General features: G+C 43.1%; 2 protein-coding genes across 3 annotated transcripts; both read right to left on the bottom strand.

Annotated features, from left to right (window-relative positions):
- Window positions 1-10,566: 10,566 nt before the first annotated feature.
- Window positions 10,567-11,607, bottom strand: hmx4 (H6 family homeobox 4). Its single transcript, XM_015971548.3, has 2 exons — window positions 11,227-11,607; window positions 10,567-11,148 (listed from the first exon to the last, which is right to left on the bottom strand). The coding sequence occupies exons 1-2, from the start codon at window positions 11,402-11,404 to the stop codon at window positions 10,577-10,579; spliced, it is 750 nt and encodes a 249-aa protein (XP_015827034.3). The 5' UTR covers window positions 11,405-11,607; the 3' UTR covers window positions 10,567-10,576.
- Window positions 11,608-12,444: 837 nt separating this feature from the next.
- hmx1 (H6 family homeobox 1) lies at window positions 12,445-18,140 on the bottom strand. 2 transcript variants are annotated; one of them, XM_070552661.1, is made up of 3 exons: window positions 17,708-18,140; window positions 13,936-14,327; window positions 12,445-13,292 (listed from the first exon to the last, which is right to left on the bottom strand). In XM_070552661.1, exons 2-3 carry the CDS (start codon window positions 14,210-14,212, stop codon window positions 12,691-12,693), a joined length of 879 nt encoding a protein of 292 aa, XP_070408762.1. In that variant the 5' UTR covers window positions 14,213-14,327; window positions 17,708-18,140; the 3' UTR covers window positions 12,445-12,690. The 2 variants fall into 2 exon arrangements, with proteins under 2 accessions (XP_070408762.1, XP_015827022.3); XM_015971536.3 differs by lacking the exon at window positions 17,708-18,140 and having other exon boundaries at window positions 13,936-14,577.
- Between the last annotated feature and the right edge of the window lie 3,338 nt (window positions 18,141-21,478).

Genomic DNA, 21,478 nt, shown 5'->3' with positions numbered 1-21,478 from the left:
GAACGATGTATAAAAAATGTGCGCCATCTGTAACTTACCAGAATGAAAATACTCCAGAAGGTGATGTTTGGTTGCCTTACAGCTGCGATCCAACAAGACTAAGCTAGATACTTGGTCTCTGTGGGTTTGCCTCCAAGCAGGAAAACGGTGAAAAGTTAGCTTGTTTTCCACCTTTATTCCCCTGGCGATCATGGCACCGATTTACTCGAGTTGTGTGACATAACCGATCAGATGAATAATAGATTAATTTAAGCCTGAGCGTTTACAGTAGAAACAAGCAACAAGTAAGGACTCACACGCCTCCAATAGGGCAGCTGCGGCGGTGGTGACGTCACGATCACAATATAGTCAGTATTTTTGTATTGTTCCTGTTTCTGTATATTGTAGTTACGGTGATACAACATTCATAAAAATCTTGACTTAAGAAAAGCAAGTCTTGGGTGAAGATAATTGTGTTTGTTTTAGTTGTTCTCTACCTGGATAGCAACACATAGCTACGTGCTATAAGGACAGCAGGGCAAGTTCCTAAGTATTTACAAGTTTTGCCACATAAAACTAAAATATCTCAAAAACTAAACGTGGCATTTTGAGAGAGGAGATGAAGCCAAAGAGTTTGATGTATAATGTGTGCATGGTCTGTAAAGGTTGGGTCACTAAAGTACATTTTAAGTCCAATATCAGCCAAGAATATCAGTAGATGGATAATATTAGACATATCTTTGAGCTATGAGGATTGACATCCCAATCCTTAACACAGTTTTTAACTCTTTCGCTACCAGCGTTTCTCACCGTTTTTACTGTTTTTTAAAGAGTCACAGAACGTTGCGCGCTAGGATGATGTCGACACCAAAACAAAGCCGAGACTCACCTCTTAAATCAGGGAGAATCCGCGCGCTTCGAGCGTTATCCGTTCTTTCATAATCCGTTGTTGAATTGTGATCGGCAGAAGCTTTTCCGGTTCGCGCCTCACTTTTTTTACAGGAACGGCCCAAAACGATCTCCTAACACATGAATGTTCTGCTTCCTGATCACATGATGTGTTACGTATGCAGATGAAGATCGGCTTCAGGGCTGAGATGTTTGTTCTCTCAGCGTGGGGGCTCGTCCGACGCCCACACGGTGAAAAAAATGCAAATGACGACTTTAGTCATCAATGGCAGTGAATGAGTTAAGAGTCACAGAACATTGCGCGCTAGGATGATGTCGACGCCAAAACAACCAAAACAAAGCAGAGACTCACCTCTTACGTCAGGAAGAATCCGCGCGTTTCGAGTGTTATCCGTTCTTTCATAGTCCGTTGTTGAATTGTGATCGGCAGAAGTTTTCTGGTTTGCGCCTCACTTTTTTTTACAGCAGCGGCCCAAAACGATCTCCTAACACATGGATGTTCTGCTTCCTGATCACGTGACGTGTGACATATGTGGATGAAGATCGGCTTTAGAGCTGAGATGTTTGTTCTCACGGTGCGGGGGCTCGTCCGACGCCCGCACAGTAAAAACATAAAGTCGTCATTTGCAGTGAATGAGTTAGTCAACCAGCGTGGTGGTGTTGGTCAGCAGCTGTCCAAGATACCAGCCATACACCTGTGACTGCAACACCTGATGTTGTAAATAAGAGTGAATACCAAACCAATACTAAACCACTCGGTATCGATAGATAGAAGTCATTGGCTGGAATAAATTTTTTAAATATTTTTGGTCACTTAAGCTCACTTAAATCAAAAGCATTTTGGTATCAGACTCTAAACAATCAAAATGGAAGATATAAATAATTTCCTAATTCTTTCTAATTGGACGACAGTTCTGCTCCTGTTGGTGCTTCCAGCTGCATTTAAGACGAAGGAATTTTCCACTAGTTGGTTTTCAAAAGCACAAGTTAATAACAAGCCGTTACTCTTTCCACATCGACAGGGATTTTTGCTTGACTTCAGTGGTTTTTTTATGGCGTTTTACATGTGAAACATATTTATCTGAAAATTTTCCACAAACTTTATATTACGTATTATGTTTATAATGAAAGTTCAGATTTAATTGTAGATTTGAATTAAACTGCATCACAATAAAAGTCTGTTGAGACAAATATGAATGCAGCTTTGTAAAGAATTAAAGTGGAAAAGTCTCTGACGCACTTTCTATTGTTAATGGATCCATATCGACTGTCGGCATGAAACCACACTGAGTATTCCTCCTTTTCCATGCAGAGTGGCGCTTTTCCTCTGGTGTTATGGATAAGTGTCAACACCCCCACCTTCACTCAAACACATCCCCTCAGACCCACAGCATCCGTCCACTGCCTCCTATCCTCCCCATCCTCTTCCCTTAGCCGTTATCCCTCCATCCTACCTATTGATTGGCCAATAATGTGTTTTCAGTGGCAGATTAATGGCACATTATCCTAACAAGGGTGTCTGAGGGGACGGGACGTGAGGGATGGTGTTAGAGATGGTGCTCTTTAATTGATGTACAGTCTGTAATTGTGCGCCAGATTTGGTCTGCTTTTCAAATGTCTTCTTCCTTTTTTCTGTGTTTGTTAAACTGAATAAACGGAGGTGCGAGCACATTGTTGGTGCACCTGTTCTTGTGATGTTCGAATACTGAGATTCCAGGAAATAGAGGTTTAATTCACAAGAACCGTGCTGACATCTGAACACATCAGGGGCTTCCTGTTGCTTTCGTCATCACTGCACCTGAACGTCACGTTTAGTTTTTAACTGACGTCTGGAGATGTTTGACATTGGCATTTTTACTGATATCCAGTGAAACAGTGTAGTAGAACAGCAGAATAAACCAATACAGTACAAGCAGGGTACCCCTCTCTGAAAAACAAATCATTTCAGGTAAGTAATCCACGTGTTTCCTTTAATGCATGCTTACATTATTTATGCAAAAATGACGATTACTTCTGTTTAAGTTACAGTTGTGCCGAACAAACAAAAATGTCCGATAAACTACAGTAAACCTCAGATCGGCCACATTCTGATTGAGAGGAGAAGTAGCTGAAGAGTTGTCACTAAGAGTAAAAACCAATACCGGTATTTTCCGATATTACATTTTAATGCCATTATCGGCCGATAATATCAGACATCCCTACTGATAATAAATTATTTCACCAGGGTTGTTGTGTTTGCTCGGGAATACAGTTGTTATACAGTCCTGATAAAACTTTATTCAATGCAGAAATGCTGCTTTATGTGTGTTTTTGGGCACACAAGTTGGAAAACAGCCAGTAAACAAGCTACTTAGTGCGACAGAGAGATTTGATTTTATGACGTTACGCAGCAAGCCTTAAGAGGGCGCCAGAGAGCACATATCTGCAAAGTCTGTCTTTAAAGAGCAAGTCAACCCCAACCAGAGTCTTAACTAGGGATGGGTACCGAATTCGGTACTTTTTAAGGCAACGACCGAATTCCACAGTACCGACCGAGCACCGATTCACGTCATTTCAAACGGTGCCTCGTTTCGGTACCCGCCCTTCATAACGAGAACTTGCCTAGACAGCTGCGCATGCACAAGAGCGTTATGTCGTCGCTCGCTGCGAGCGAGTTGTAAACAGAGCAGCATGGTAGAAAGAACGCACGCTAAAGCTTGGGTCCACTTCACTAAATGTGATGGGTAACTGGGTGATGATGAAACCAGCGACAACGATCTAAGTGAGACATCCTCATCTTAATCTGCTCCTGTAGGTAAATAAAATGTTTAAGATAACGTTAGCTTGATATGTTAGCTTCCGTTTCGCTAATGGTGCGTTCGCTTTCTCCTCGGAACTCCGAATTTCCAACTAGAAGAACATGAACGCGCTCTAAAGTTTGGCTTCACTTTACTAAATGCGACGGGTGATTGGGTGAAGATGAAACCAGCGACAACGATCTAAGTGTGAGGCATCACCGTTTTAATCTGCTCCAGCAGTTAAATAAACTGTTTAAGATAACGTTAGCTTGATATGTTAGCTTCCATTGCCACCATTGTTATCAGCTAATGGTGCGTTCGCTTTCTCCTCGGAAATTCTAACTTCCCAGTAGGAAAAATCAAATGAAAAAAGATAGCAAAAGGAATGAAGATACACAGTAAATTTAGTTCACAGTAAAGATGTTTGCTTCAGTTTAATTATCAGCTTATAAAACTACAAGGACGATGTTAAAATACAAACAGTTGTATGTTATTTATTGTGATATTTATCAAATATTGTTATGTATTGAGAAAAATATATATTTAATTATAAATGAGAATTAAAATATTAAACACTCAAAAGTATCGAAAATAGGTACCGTTAAGTACCGGTATCGATTCCTAGGTACCGGGAATTAGTACCGAATCGATTCAAATGTCAAAGGTACCCATCCCTAGTCTTAACTCCACTCCCACTTCATGTTTGAAAAATGCAACAAATGTTGTTGCCTGGCAGACCGAGAGGGCGGAGCTGCTAACAAATACACACACACAGGCTCACGACAGCATTGTGACATCATAATGTACCAGTTTACATCATAGCATACCTCTTAGCCAGTAGCGATGGCAGATTTAAATTAAAATACAGTGCAGAGTTTTTACCTGACGACGGCACAACACTGCCAGTTTTAGGCAGAATATTTAAATTTTAACTAAGATGCACTGAAGTACCAAATTATTGACTACACGTGTCTGCAGCACGATTAGACACACATTTATTTAGTTTATCAGCAAAAAAAAGTTTATTTGGGGGTGACTTGCTCTTTAAAAACAGAAGAAGTAGAATATTCTGTTTACAGTCTCTACAGTAAGTATAATGCCCACATTTCACAACATTAACATGTTGGTTAAAAACAAATGTCACTGCAAAAAAGACTGGCTTGTTTACCTCGTCGGCAAAAGAAAAACACCTGTCATCATGTTAAGATGAATTTAATCACAATTTATCCATTTTTATTTCCATCTGTTCTAATTCTCACTCAGGATTTTAATCACTCACCCGTGGAAGACCTGGCGCTGTTTGTGTCCCGTAAAACGTAGTAATTGATAATTATACTTTTACACTCACAGCTCTTCTTTCAATTAACAGTTGGCCCTGGTCCAATCTGCTCATCGCTGCACTTTCATCTCCGTCTCTGTATCACTTTCTTTTATTGGATTTCATCCCCACCAGCGTCTTCCAACTTCCTCCAGCAGTTTCAATCATGTCTGTGAGGGGGGGTCGAGGGGTCTAAATACAGAGATCAATAGGCCATCAAACAGTTCTTAAGTGTTACACACACACACACACACACACACACTGAGGGAGACTCGGGTTTCTAACCGGCGTGTTTTTGCTGCATCGTTTTGGTCTCTGACCTCATCAGGACACCTGAGGTGACGACAAGACGACGGAATTTACTCATAATCAGGAAGTGGTGGAAGAAGTACTTCTTGTTTTACTCACGTTAAAGTACCGATAAAGTGGTAAAAGTTGTCGAATTAAAATTATCCAAGAATTTTTTGACTTAAGTAAAAATAATAAAGTACGCTTTTTTAGTGCGTGTAACAGTGAAAAGTAAAAGTATTCATGCAACATTTAAATGTGTGTTTTTGGTGCTGAAGTGTTCTGGATCGGGGGGAGGGAACAAAACACACCTCATCGGACCAGGTGTGTGTGTGTGTGTGTGTGTGTGTGTGTGTGTGTGTGTGTGTGTGTGTTGGACAGAGGTGGAATGTAACGAATTAAATTTACTCACGTTACTGTAATTGAGTAGCTTTTTTGTATATTTATACTTTTTAAGTCATTTTTAAAATCTGTACTTTTACTTTTACTTGAGTAAGTTTTTAAAAAACAATTGTAATTCGCTACATTTTAAATCATATCTGTTACTGAGTAAAAATAAATTGTAGGCTTAATAAATTAAAAATCTTACGTGTAGCAGCATCGGAACAGAAAGGGACACCTGCGTGAGCGCCACATCTAAATGGGGGGGGGGGGGGGGTACATTTTAGATCATGAGGACAAACAGCCATTTTTACCGCAGTTTTGCTCAAAGACATCAGTTAAGTCCCTGTGATCCACTCGCTGTTTACCTCCTCTCCTGTGGGTTGAAACCTGCACCTTCGCGCACCGGTGTGACGTCATCAGTATTCTGCTCGGTTCGGTAACCAGACTCGGTTCCGTGTTTGAGATGTGTTGCCTACCGCTCCACACGGAAGCAGCAAAATAACGTTTAGCGCTCATAGCAAGCGGATTCTCAGCGCTTTGCTCATAAAACAGAAGACCTGCAGGCCTCTGTGAGTTAAACATCCTGATACTGTTCAGGTGTAAACATTGTGCTCCATCCCTGTGTTTGAACTCAGAAGATGCTTCTTGATGCCACAGATGTGTGATGATTTAGCTTGTTTCTTTATTTTACTCCAGAATAAGAGATTAAATTATTACAAAAGCAGTTCAGTGTAGTTAAATTAGTCATTCACATGATTCTAACATGCTGCAGTGTGTGTGTGTGTGTGTGTGTGTGTGTGTGTGTGTGTGTGTGTGTGTGTGTGTGTGTGTGTGTGTGTGTGTGTGTGTGTGTGTGTGTGTGTGTGTGTTGTGATTTAGCACTTCTTAGATGTAGCCATCCTTACGCTGACAAAAATGTAACAAAGTAACTTTTACTTTGAGTACATTTTATTTATGATACTTTTTACTTTTACTTGAGTAACATTTCAGACAAGTACTTTTACTTGTACTTGAGTAAAAAATTATGAACGTATTGGTACTCCTACTTAAGTAGGAAATTTTAGTACTCTTTCCACCTCTGGTGTTGGACAAAAGTACTTTTACTTCTGAAACTTTTTAGAAAATGTAGAGTAGAAATGAAAAAGTAGGTGTCTTGTTGGGTACCAGGTGTTTGACCCACGGCATACAGAATCACCAAAGGCAACTGAAGGGAAGATAAATAAGATTTATTAAAATAAAGGGGAGAATAAACATGAACTCGGGGCGCTGCAAAGAAGCAGGAGTAACGGCTGATTTGGAGGACGGGTGCCCGGCGGGACGAGAGCTAGAGAGGAGAACAGAGCGAGTTTGCTGAGAAGTTTGAGTGAGAGGGCAGATGGCAGGAGGATATGAACAGTCGCTGAGGCTTACGTTCGTCAGGATGAAGGAAAGCGGGTGGGAGTCAGGTCTGGGCGAGTGGAAGATCCTGGAGGTAGCGGCAGGTGGAGGACTGAGGGCGGGCGACCAGAGGAGGGCAGCGGGACGTGGTGTGAAGATCTGGAGTTATTGTCCCAGTAGATGAAGCAGACAGGTTAGCACACAAACAGGCAGATCGCTGACAGAAGTGCAGGACTGGTGATCAGATCCACCCAAACTGAGTAATCAACCAGCGTGGAGAAGAGTCTGGTGCTGTGATGATGATGATGCCAGACAGCTGGGGAGTCTCAGCCACGCCCACCTGCAGGGAAGAAACTCAGGAACAAGCAAACAGAGCAGTACCCAGACTGTGACAGCAGGCCTCTAGAAGACGACTCAAGTACAGTAACAAAGTACTTGTACTTCATTCCATTCCATCACTGTAAGATTGTGTTAATCAGATTTACAGATTAAAGGTGCAACCTGTGACCGAGTAAAGTGATGACTGATGCTAATAAAGACCTCCAGAATGCTGCTGGTTTTCTTGTTTTTCTAACATTTCGGGTTTTATTAAACACAACACTGATAAAATAAACATGTTCATGTGTTGTCCCTTATTTGACCTCAAATCATTTGATTCGACATAAATGTCTGTTTACAGAAACGTTTAGGTCCTAAAATGTTCTTTGGGTATTTTTAATAAAAGGAAACGTCTACATAGGGAATTCCACGTGAAAACCTTTGTTCGCTCCTGCAGAAATGGTCACAGACGATCTCCTCCATCATCTTGGGCGGTGACCTTTGTCAGATGACGGGCAGAGGTCAAGAGAGGTTAAAGAAATGGGGCCATCTACTAGTCATGCAGAAAGGGGGCTGCCGTTGAGTTTTGGGCACCTTTAGCTCCTCTACGGGCCGCAGGGGCTGCAGCTCGTCACTCCCGGGCAGCCAGGCCGTGTGCAGACCAACGCAGAAACATAAACTGGAGCGTGGGTTTTCCAACACAAACAACTCGCTCTCCCAGTCACGCTCTCGTCCTCGGCCCTTTTCATTCAGTCATGATCAAGACAGTCGAGCTCCAGTGCACATGTTACCGTAATGAGCTCCGACAAGGCAGGAGGCGAGAGAGGAGCAGTGAGAAAGGAGGCTAAATGAAAAGAGCGGAGTGGTGGGAGCAATTAGCGCTCCTTACAAGAAGCCGCGTCGTGAATCTGAGCTTCTCTGTGTGGAGTTAAATAAATCAGGCCGGCCTCCGTTTCTCCAGCCTGAGTGCTTCTGAGGCAGTGTGAGCTACTCCATTATCTGCAAGATAAATGTTGATATTACAGCCTTTTGCACACCACCTTCAATCTTGACAGTCTGCCGTCGTGTCTGAGTAGTTAGCCGCTGGGGATTGTGGGTAATGAGCGGTGGTGGGACTTCTCCTGCAGCTCTGCAACACGAGACGGCCTGCAGGACGTAACGGGCCTCTCCGCTTCAGCGAGTCTTTACATCATACCCCGCGATGCACCGCAACCGACTAAGTTAGGAAAATAAACGCATTTATGTTTCCTGTTTGATCTTGTTTTTGTTTCCTGTTTGTGGTTTTTAGATGAATATGTTAGTCTTTTACCATCAAATTACACGAAAACATTTACAATTTCACATTTGTGCTGAAGTATTTTCCTTTTCCCTTTCAATAACTTAACTTAAATGCATAAATTACTCCATTATTATTTGTGTAAAATGTATTACTTGTTTATTAATTAGTGTTTATTAACTGGCCCTGTTTGACAGCCTAAATGATGTTTTTTTTTACTAAATAATAGAAGTTGCAGACACTTCAGCGCTCAGTATTAATGACTGCTTTAGTAACTGAGTCATCAAGAGCCCCGGTTCAAGTTTTTACGTTTAGAAAACAAGACAAAAGTAAAATTTACTATTAATCTATTGAATCGTTTAAAGTTTACATTGAATTTAACTTTCCTGAATTTCTAATAATTACGTTTCAACTGTCTCTTTCACTTTTCTGAGAGAGTTTTATTAAAAAAGCGGCCTGGCGCTGAGCACACGGAGCAAACTTTAACTCATTAGAACCCACATTTTTATCAGAGAAGAAGAAAATCTGTCAGATGGCTCCGTTTTTTTTTGAAGATGAGTTTGGTGTGGTGTGTGTGTGTGTGTGTGTGTATGTGTGTGTGTGCGTGTGTGTGTGTGTGTGTGTGTGTGTGTGTGTGTGTGTGTGTGTGTGTGTGTGTGTGTGTGTGTGTGTGTGTGTGACAGACTGATCCCAGATCAGGTGAAGTGATTGAGATTTACTTCCTCCCAACACGACGGGCTCCTGTCTGCAGCCGCCAGCCACTCCCTGCAGTTTCCCATCATACTTAGCTCCTAAGCAAGGTAAATAATTAGCCTCCCGGTGCTCGCCGGCGCAGCCGTGTTGCATAATTCATATGAGTTCAGATGCATTCACGAAGAAATGTACAAGATGAGTTTGAATTTGTCTTGATGTGGAAATGACATCATCATTAAGGGACATAAAAACACTTTTAGTTTATTCTTACAGCCATGGAGCAAAAAAATCAGTTTTTATGTTTAACTTTTTCATGTTTTTAGCAGGAAAACCGTTTTATAATGAATTTAAATTATTTAAAAATCTGCTACGTGAATTGTTGCAGACTTCCTTTTATTTAACCCAAACTTTACTTGTTTTATTTAGAGTCTAATTATTGAGTATCAGCTGTTTGAGGCGTGTGATTTAGCAGAAAATGTGTCAAGATGGACCAAAAGCTCTAAAATGCCCATTTGACTCATTTGTTTATTTTTGGTATTTTTTTTCTTTTTCCAGACTTTTGCTGGCTAATTTCAACAATTTGTAAATACATATTTTAATATGCAAAACATTAAAAAACTGTATTAATATTGCTGTGATGTGTAAAAGAATATAAAAACATAGGTTAAGTAGATTTCATTATTAGTTAATAAATCACTTTTGGGACAAAATGTATTTATTTTCTCCTCAAAAATACTGAATGAGTTCGTTAGGAGCTTTCTTGAACGCTGTTTTAATTACATCCGCAGTAATGAGCCTCGTGACAAAGTGGAATAAAGTAAGAGGAGTAAAATATTCATCAACTAAATAAACATGCGTGGAACTTAAAAAAATAAATGTTAATTACATTCATTTAAATACATAATCTGAATATTAAAAGTTCTTGTTACAGAAAAAAGCATGCAGATAGGCTATGGTAATTTCTTTGGTGGCTTAAGCTGCTGTTGATAATAAAATAATTATAATAATAACAAGAAGAAGAAGAAGAAAGAATAACGTAAACAATTAGATGTTTAGGCCTCCCAGCCGGAAACTTCCCACATCAGGCCCCAGACTTTCAAAATAAATAATACTGGATATCCATAAGTGATGAGAAACTGTTTCTCCGCCATGTTTGCAGTCTTTAGGAAAGCCTTCCAGGCCGCACCACTAAGACCTTAAATGCTCCGAACTTGGCAACAAATCACCCAAAGTGTCTGGTTCCGGGCTCTGGTGGCGTCATCCGTCGCCGTCGTACAGGCTGAAGTACTTGCTGGCGTTGGAGAAGCAGAGGTAAGGCGTGCTGCTGCCCGGGTACACCACCGGCAGAGGCACCGGCAGCAGGCACCGACCCAGCAGGCTGCTCTCCTTGTACAAGGCCGGGAGCTGCCCCACCGCCACCGGCTTCCCAGGCTCGGAGAAGTCACTAACCGGTCCGTCCATGTCGGTGGAGATCTGTCGTTTCAACTTATTCCGCCGGTTCTGGAACCAGATTTTGACCTGGGTCTCTGTCAGCTGCAGGGAGCTGGCCAGGCACGCGCGCTCCGCGCTGCTCAGGTAGCGCTTCATGTCGAAGGTAGACTCCAACTGGAAAATCTGTCTCTTGGAGAAAATCGTGCGCGTCTTCTTCTTCGTGACTATTTTGTTCTTTTTGGAGCCGCTGTCCCCCTTAAGGGGGTCCGGCGCCGCGCTGGAGCCGCTGTCGTCGCAGCTGCTGTCCCCGCTCTCCAGGCGCGTCTCGGGCGCGTGCCGCTGCGTCCCGCAGCTGATCAGCACCGGTTCCGCCTTTCCACCGCGACTTGGGACCAGCTCTGAAAACAGAAAGACTCGATTCAGACCGCTAGGAGAGTTCCTGCTGCTGCTGGGGTGCTTTAGTAGACGGCTCTTACCAGCCTGGGTCAGCCTGTCCGGTTCCGGTCTCGGCGGGTGTCTCTGGGACAGCTCATCCTGCTCCCCGGTGGAGGGACAGCTCTCACAGCCGGTCCCGCTTGTCTTCAGGTTCAGAATGTTGTCAATAGTGAATTTGAGAGAGGCTGCGGGACGACATGGTGCGTCTGCTTTGTTCATATTCTCCTGAGCGAGCGGGCTTCCGTTTCCACCTCCGTTCGTTGACCAGGACGGTAATGTCTCCGTTAACGTTCCGATGGTCCTCGCAGCATATCAGCCGCCTCCGAGCTGACTCTGCTGGGCTGGAGAGGCTCTGTCGGTGCACTCACGCCGGACCGAGCGCGTCCTCAAAGCTGATTGGCTGACAGGATGTTCCGGAGCGACCAATGGCAACGCGGGAGGAGAAGGGAGGACAGGAGCGTGTTATTGACCCTCCCATCACCCCCCCCCCCCCCACACACACACACACACACCAGGAAAATCAAAGCAAAGTTTTGTCATTTTGTTTTATCTTGTTTATTTGAGTCACGTGACGTATAAGGAAAGGTTATAGGTGCTTGTGACCCGGAGCTGATTGTCCGAATATCCTCGTTTTATTATGGTTCTTGTTGTCGGAACCAGAATAAAAGCTGCTGTTGGTTCCGTTGGGTCGTAATAAATGGAGTCAAACATCTTGACCAAGGAAATCTGAACTTTTAGCCAAAGTTTGACTGAAATAAACAAAAGAAAAGTGAATTAAAGCACATTTTTGTATAATTTCATTTATTATAACTTTTCAACTCAGTTTCTGATATTTTTACCGCAAAGAGTCACTTTAAACCATTTTGGGGGTTTAAATCCTGACCCAACGGGGTGTGTGTGTGTGTGTGTGTGTGTGTGTGTGTGTGTGTGTTTAAATGAGTTTTATACTCTTGATACAAGCCGGTGATGTAAACAAACTTTGACTTTTTGTATTATTAATAAAGTATTTTTACACAAATCCAAAGTAAAACATATTTCAAACGAATCTAAACTTTATTTCGTTTCTTACAGATGGTTTTATGTGTCTGAAACTAATTTAGGATTAACAACTGATGATTCATGATTGAAACATTTAATTGAGTCTGTTTGCTATAAAACCTACAAACCAGTGAAAATTCCACAAATTTTGCGTAATTTTCCTTGTGAGCTTTGCGCTAAAACTCTTATTGGTCAAAAACAAACTCACGTTCAAACAGACGCAGATGCTGCAGAGCATTTTTATTCATTTATAATCATGTGAAAAAAGTGACGAATTAAAAAACAAATTGTGTCTTTAAATATAAAAGTTAGAAAAAATCTGTGTATCAAACGTATACAGTGTATGAACCTCTGCGGCCTCCGTCTGGGCTGATTATGGTTCTGTGATTGTCTCTGCCTCTGGCGGGATTCTCTTTGCAGCATTTTGACGTATTGCACTGAGTCAACTTGAACGTCTTGTTCCGTTTTCACACCAACCCGCTCATCTGTGACCTCAGCAGGCTCATGGAGTGCGCAAACGACGACAGCGGGGAGCTGATGGGTCCGGAGAAGCCCAAGGAGGGTCCGTTCAGGCCCAAGCCCATCGCTGCAGCGGCTGTAGAACCCTCGTGATACAGAATCGGAACCCGGACAACCCGCTGGGTCGAGTTTGGAACCCGCGCGACCTCCAGGTCCGCCGCCAGCTGCCGCTTCCACTTGTTCCTCCGGTTCTGAAACCAGATTTTAACCTGGGTCTCCGTCAGGTGCAGCGACGCAGCCAACCCCGCCCTCTCCGAACTGCTCAGGTACCGTTTCATGTCGAAGGTGGACTCCAGCTGAAACACCTGGCTGCGGCTGAATACCGTCCGTGTCTTTTTCTTTCGCCTGGAGATCTGGTCAGACGCCGCTTCCTGCTCGGATCGTGCGTCAAAGGCGTTTTGTGCGTCCTCGTCTTCGTCAGTGAGGCTTCCTTCGGCCGTTTTCCGGTCGGTTTCGTCGCTGCTTTCGGTGGTCGGCTCAGAAACGGCGGGTGAAGCCCGGTCACTGGCGGATCTGGAGCAGCGGGGATCCTCGGACTCCCGGTGTGTTCCTTCAAATCAGACAAAAGCAGCTTTAGGGGAATTTTCTCACAGTTATAACCAACAACGAGTCCAATTATTCATGGGCGGAAACGTAAGAGATGAAAACGTAAGTTTGACCTGCTCATGTTTATCATGGGTGCGCACAGTGGGTGTTTGGTTCGGGTTCATCCGCGCAGTGATGGATCTGGGAGTCCCGTTTTAGATTAGGTGCTGATGAGACGATTCCACTTTCTAATGAAAGATGGGTGTGAGACGTGTGAGCGGGAGGGTTACGTGTGCGTAAAAGCGTCATTACGACGCGCAGGGCCGCTTGGGTAAATGATGCGTAGTCCACCAACTGTGTTTTTGATTTTACTGTGGAACACACACACACGCGCGCGCGCACACACACACGTTATATTTGTTATATTATTTGTTTCTGGAGGCTTTTGGTGCTTTTCACATTTTAGAAAATTGTTTTTAACCGGAAAAAAACAACATTTTTTTAAGTTAAGAGTCAGGCTTCGTGTTGGGTTAAGCACGTCCAACCAGAGTCGTTTAAAACATGTAATGGAGGCTGTTTGTGATGAGTGTGTGATCCAGATAACACACACACACACACACGCACACACACACTGATTATAAATCATAAATATGAGGATCTTTACTCACTGTTGGGGGTCTCCTCCGGAGCCCCGGGCGGCTCCGTCCTCCTGCGGATCCACCGCGTCTGTGAGTCCCCGCATGAGGACCGGACCCTGGAACTGGAGCAGCCGGGCTCTGAGGCGATCCTCTCGGTGTGGCATAGCATATAACGCCGTGCTGCTTCGGCATCCGTCTGACCGCTCGCCTCGTGCGCACCCTGCCTCTTTCCCAGCAGATTCACGATGAAAAACGAGGACGCCTTCGATGGAGCGGGAATCTGGTTGTTTGTCGGTTTTCCCTGCATGTTTTCCCGATGGCACGGAGCTGTTACGCAACCGGCTTCTCTGTTGGTCGTGTGGAGAGGCGATAGAAAGTCCTACCGAGCACTCATTTCATGACCGGAGCGGGGATCTCGGTGCCTTGAGGGAAGAGAGAGAGATGTGAAGAGGCGCGTAGCGAGACGGCAACAGCCGCGGGTGCCGAATGAAGCCTTCCAAGGAAGAGAGAATCTCTGTCTCGTGCGTCAGCCGCTGCCGTTGTGCGCGTGTTTGTGTCCACGTGCAGGGCAGGCCCGTCCCCCGAGGCCACGCAGACCGGAGAAACCCTCCGTCCGCGAGGCGCTGCAGCAGTTTTTATTTGGGTCACTTAAAGTGCAGAACAGAATAAACATCAGAGCGACCCGGAGCGGCAGAGGAGTCCGTCACAGAGAAGGTCTGCGCGTTTTTCAGCCGTTAAGCCGAACTTAGCCACCTGGTTTTGGTTTCTCTTGTTTCTAATCAGTTCAGAGATCCATGAAGTTTTAATCCCACACAAAATGTCGTCACTCATATATGTATGTATATATATATATATATATATTATATATATATATATATATATATGGATGTCTACATATATATACATATATATATGTATATATATATGTATATATACATATATATATGTATATATACATACATATATATATATATATATGTCTACATATATGTATATATATGTATATATACATATATATATATATATATATATATATATATATATATATATATATATATATACATATATACATATATACATATATATATATATATATATATATATACATATATATATATATATATATATATATATATATATATATATATATGTCTACATATATGTATATATACATATATATATATGTATATATACATATATATATATGTATATATACATATATATATGTCTACATATATGTATATATACATATATATATGTATATATACATATATATATATGTATATATGTATATATACATATATATATATACATATATATGTATATACATAAATGTATATGTATGTATATACATATATATGTACAGTGGGGCAAAAAAGTATTTAGTCAGCCACCGATTGTGCAAGTTCTCCCACTTAAAATGATGACAGAGGTCAGTAATTTACATCATAGGTACACTTCAACTGTGAGAGACAGAATGTGAACAAAAATCCATGAATTCACATGGCAGGATTTTTAAAGAATTTATTTGTAAATCAGGGTGGAAAATAAGTATTTGGTCAATAACAAAAATTCAACTCAATACTTTGTAACATAAACTTTGTTGGCAATAACAGAGGTCAAACTATAGGTCTTTACCAGGTTTGCACTCACAGTAGCTGGTATTTTGGCCCATTCCTCCATGCAGATCTTCTCGAGAGCAGTGATGTTTTGGAGCTGTCGCCGAGCAACATGGACTTTCATCTCCCTCCACAGATTTTCTATGGGGTTGAGGTCTGGAGACTGGCTAGGCCACTCCAGGACTTTCAAATGCTTCTTACGGAGCCACTCCTTTGTTGCCCGGGCGGTGTGTTTGGGATCATTGTCGTGTTGGAAGACCCAGCCACGTTTCATCTTCAAAGGTATCACTGATGGAAGGAGGTTTTGGCTCAGAATCTCACGATACATGGCCCCATTCATTCTGTCCTTAACATGGATCAGTCGTCCTGTCCCCTTAGCAGAAAAACAGCCCCAAAGCATGATGTTCCCACCCCCATGCTTCACAGTAGGTATGGTGTTCTTGGGATTCTTCTTCCTCCAAACACGACGAGTTGAGTTTATACCAAAAAGTTCTACTTTGGTTTCATCTGACCACATGACATTCTCCCAATCCTCTGCTGTATCATCCATGTGCTCTCTGGCAAACTTCAGATGGGCCTGGACATGCACTGGCTTCAGCAGCAGAACACGTCTGGCACTGCAGGATTTGATTCCCTGCCGTTGTAGTGTGTTACTGAGGGTGACCTTTGTTACTGTGGTCCCAGCTCTCTGCAGGTCATTCACCAAATCCCCCCGTGTGGTTCTGGGATTCTTGCTCACCGTTCTCATGATCATTTTGACCCCACGGGATGAGATCTTGCGTGGAGCCCCAGATCGAGGGAGATTATCAGTGGTCTTGTATGTCTTCCATTTTCTGAAAATTGCTCCCACAGTTGATTTTTTCCCACCAAGCTGCTTGCCTATTGTAGATTCACTCTTCCCAGTCTGGTGCAGGTCTACAATTCTTTTCCTGGTGTCCTTTGAAAGCTCTTTGGTCTTGGCCATTGTGGAGTTTGGAGTCTGACTGTTTGAGGCTGTGGACAGGTGTCTTTTATACAGATAATGAGTTCAAACAGGTGCCAGTAATGAGTGGAGGACAGAAAAGCTTCTTAAAGGAGACGTTACAGGTCTGTGAGAGCCAGAGATTTTCCTTGTTTGAAGTGACCAAATACTTATTTTCCACCCTGATTTACAAATAAATTCTTTAAAAATCCTGCCATGTGAATTCATGGATTATTTTCACATTCTGTCTCTCACTGTTGAAGTGTACCTATGATGTAAATTACTGACCTCTGTCATCATTTTAAGTGGGAGAACTTGCACAATCGGTGGCTGACTAAATACTTTTTTGCCCCACTGTGTATGTATATATATATATATATATATATATATATATATATATATATATATATATATATATATGTAATGTATGTATGTATGTATGTGTGTGTATGTGTGTATACATATATACATGTAAATATATACATATATACATGTATATATGTACACACACACACACACACACACACACACACACACACACACACACACACACACATATATATATATATATTACATACATATATAAATATGTGTGTGTGTGTGTGTGTGTGTGTGTGTGTGTGTGTGTGTGTGTGTGTGTGTGTGTGTGTGTGTGCGCGTAAAAATATCAGACTTGTCCTTTAAACCTGTTACTTGTAGTGAAAATAATATTTTCCTCTAAAACCTATAAAACAAGCTCATCTGCCCCCTGGTGGAGTATCCAGGTATTTCAGGTGGTAAGTGCCAATTTTATCTCTCATATAACACAACATCATAATACAAATAACTATAGACATGCCTCGTGATCCTTTACCAATGGGTAGTTCACGTTTTTTTGTAAGTAAATAGAAGGTTTTGGTTATTGTGACGCTTCAGACGGTTTCATTTATGACCCAAAAGGTTTTTCTGCCCTTTGGCTCCTTTAGCTGGACTGACCCACCCTGACTCAGACCATAAAATGATGTTTCCCATAAATGAAGTCCACCAATCAGGATAAACATCTCACTGTTAGCTGATTTGAAACATCTCAATGAGTGCTGACGGGCGTCTTTACCCTTTTCGTCAAAATGGCAAGACATTTGAGCTTTTATTCCCCTCAATGGAGTCAGCGTTGTGACCTTCTAACTCTGAAGTCTCTTTATGAGTCTCTGTGTCCCCCCCTCACCCCTCAGGGTAGACTTACCCTTTGACAGAGGATCAGTGGTAATGCAGCTCCTCAGCCCAACACCACAGCAGTAACATGAGCCTCTTACACCCGTTCTCTAACGCAGACCTCAGAAACGATGCTTTATACCCCTCAGCTGATTTGGCTTGCCCCTCCCCTGGGAAGCACACGCCTGTTTAACTTCTCTCAGATGAATGTGAATATCCTGTAAATGTGGCAGAAGTACGAAGCAATGGTCTTAAATCCTGAGATAAGTAGACCAGTAAAAACTGATGTAAGATCATAAAAAGCAAAAGTAAAATCACAAATACATAAAAATGTTGGTGCTAAAAATGAAATGAGGGCCAGGTTGTGTTTGTGTCCTTTTACAGATAAACCAGCGTAGATTTTCCATTTTTTGTTTTATGACAGATCAGATATTAAAGCTTCAGGGTAAAGGTCAGAGGTCACGAGTATGTTTGAGCCTCTACAAAGTGTCAGGAACTTCCTCGATCAGCAACCCTGACTTGGTCAAGCCCACGACGTTCTGCTCCGTTCCAGACGGGTTCCTGGGATGCTCCTCTTGGCTCTTGGGTGGTGTCGATGTAAAAGCGGACGTGTCTGCATTAGATCAGATTTCTGTGTGTACATCACGCCTTCTGAACGATGTGGCTCTCCGAGCAGCACCCCCGCTCCGGAGACCGACAGCCCACATCCCGAGCCCCCCCCCCCCCCCCCCCCTTCTTCTCCGTCTCATTTTCCTGTCTCACTCCTCTGTCCTCTCCCTCATCCTCCTCTGATCTTCATCCAGGCTGGCGTGCCCTTTGCTGTTTGAAGCCCGCTGGCCCGCTCCTCGGCCGTGACCCCACCCCCCCGATCTGAAACGCAGTTACACCACCCGGCATCACATCAGCAGCCTCGGCTCCGGGAGACAGCAGCAGCAAATTGAGCATGTTTCTCCGGTTGGCGCTGGTGAGCGTTTTCCTCCCTGTTGCTTTCCCCCGAAAGCAAATAGTCCCTCTGTTAGTGAGACGGAATCCTTTCACTCCTGAAAATAATTTAGTTTTATTTGTTGTTGTAACGATGCTTCTGAGCAACCACCTAATCCACCGAGGAACTCAGAACAGGTGTGTGTGTTTAACCTGGACACACGCTCAGGTGTGCTCATGGATGTAATTTTGGGGGGGGGACAGGGGGGACATGTCCCCCCCACTTTTTCCAAAGTCAAGTTTTGACCCCTGCACTTTTTACCATCCAAAAACAATATTACGCTATATTAAACTGACACTGGTTGAGCTCAAGGACCAAGCAGAAAACAACCGTTTGTGTTGAAGCCTGTTTCCCATTAGAGCATACTGTAGAGACCCCCCCCCCCCCCCCCCCCCGTGTCCCCTCCACTTCTAAAGTGAAAATTACGTCCTGTGCTGCTCATTTCACAGGTGCATGAACTTAATCAGGCTCTCCACTGGTTTCAGACTGTAACACATTAAGGAGAGGGGTGCCAGCCAGGCCTTCTTCTTCAAAGGAGAACTTAAACCATAAATTACCCGACCATCAACTCACAACACACACATCACACACCCAACAACATACAACGTAGCGGCTTATGGATCCTCCTGACCATTCATTCGTGTCAGCGACGGGGAAGCCACCAATGTACCCGCAATGTGCTCGGCGGCACTCTCACAGTCAAACTCAATAGATTGTTCTTACTCGCGGAAGCCGACTTTCTCCCAACGGGTCTCGTGGTTCTGGCAGAAGAACGTAAGCACCGGGGTCTGACAGGCCCGACTCAGAAGTGTAACCCGGGCGAAATAGTCGCGCGTCCCACTGAAACGGCGATCCCGTCCTCTTAATCTCCGCTGTGGAACGGTGTTCTTGTCTCTCCTCCGTTTGATCGTTTTTTTTTTTTTTCACAAATATTCTCGTTATTATTTCAACACTACTGTCTGTAATCCTCCTTTTTTCGCTGGTCTGTGTCTCTCCCTCTCACTGTCAGCGGGGCAGTCAGACACACCTGATCGGGTCACGCCCCCCTTTTTTAAAGACGCGCTCGCCACAGAGGAAATGACGAGCGGAAGCAGGTGAGACAAGAAAATGAAATAAAATGACCTGAACCGGCAAACTGCCACAAGACTCTTTGCTGAGGTGCATCGCTGCAGCAAAATTAGTGAACCAAACACAATTTTCTTCCTTTTTTAACATTTGGTTTTAGAAAGTAATTCAGTTCACGTCATCTAAACATTTAATCATTTAAAACCACATTTCCTTTGTTAAATGAAGTTTATTCACCATTTGATGAATAACCCTCAATTTTAGTCCCGTGAAGATTGTTGTCCCGAACTTTTATCAAACCACCTAAATCAAAACTACTTGGAGCTATTTCTTTCAAACTGGTTTCAGTGGTTTTTCAGCCTGAGCAGCTTCCCATGGGACAGCCCTCTGGAGCCCTCTGCTGGCCACAAGCTGCATGTTGGTGGTTTAGGGACGCCAGTGGGGTATGAATCTGCTTCACGATTGTTTTACTTTAAGGCAGACGTAAAAAATATATAGCACCTAAAGCTCCTCCCCCTGTGCCCTGAAGCTCCTCCCCTGTGCCCGTGATTATAGCTGAAAGCAACGCCTCTCATTCATTAAGTCACACCTATATCAAGCAGAGCTAAAACACGTAGTTTTACAATTATATGTTAGGATGCTTATTATACCGTATTACCGGACTTATACTGCATTCTCCGGACTATAAGCCGCTACTTTTTTCCCACGCTTTGAACCATGCGGCTTATAATGAGGTGCGGCTTTACTGAAGATTTTCCTTCACCTGCAGGGGGCGCTGTAGCAGAAAGTGAAACAGGTGGAAGTCAAAAGTGGAAATCGAAGAAAGTGCTCATTTTAATTTAGCACATGCAAGCAGCCGGCACCACGAAGAATCTTTTTCAAATCCATACCCCCTCATCATGGTAACTACACGTATGAGTTCATATGATGCCGCATTTAAGTTGAAGGCCATCGATCTGGCAGTAAAGGAGGGAAACAGTGCTGCCGCACGTAAGCTTGGCATGAATGAATCCATGGTTCCATGTGGTGACACTGACATCGCCACAGAAAAGGTATGTGACAAAGCTCTTCTGAGGCTGTTCAACTCTGACACTGAAGAAGAGGACTTTAATGGCTTTAGTGAGCAAGAGGATGAAACAGAATGAAATGACTGTTTTCCCCCTCCTCTGACACAGAACTAGTCTGCATGAGATATGGCCTCAAGGTCTCAAGCATTTGTTATAAACTGCTTCTTTCCATCTCAACAGAAGAATGAACTCTTTTCTTTTAATTAATCAAAGAACTCTATTTTAATAAAGCTAATCCATCAAAGTGTTAGTCAATAATAAGATGTGACCAATCTGTGAAATCAAAATATTAATTACTTTATTATAATCCTATAGAATATAATAAGTAATATGACTTTAAATGTTTCCACTAGGACTGATCTCACGTGGCGTTAAGACATGACACATTACTTTCACTGATCCAATCAGAATCTGCCAGATCTGACGGAGGCCTGGTTTTGTTGGTGTTTGGTAAATCTGTCAACTTTTTATTCGACCATAAACCAAAACATCCGAAGTATAAAACTATGCCCACGTCATCTCTAACGCCAGTTCAAAGCGTTCTAGAGAAGTGTCGGAGTGGCCAATCCGTAACTTTCCACTTCAACCGAAAGAACCAATGACAAGCTGGATAAAATCTGTTGCTGTTCCACCTGCTGCAACGGTTCCTTTCAGAATAAAAGCTGAACCATCACGACCCAGGTCCGGG

Source organism: Nothobranchius furzeri, chromosome 6, assembly GCF_043380555.1.
Source record: "Nothobranchius furzeri strain GRZ-AD chromosome 6, NfurGRZ-RIMD1, whole genome shotgun sequence".
In the NCBI taxonomy this organism is placed as follows: Eukaryota; Metazoa; Chordata; class Actinopteri; order Cyprinodontiformes; family Nothobranchiidae; genus Nothobranchius; species Nothobranchius furzeri.
The sequence above is the reverse complement of the archived record's forward strand: the minus strand, read 5'-3'. Positions and strand labels throughout refer to the sequence as shown.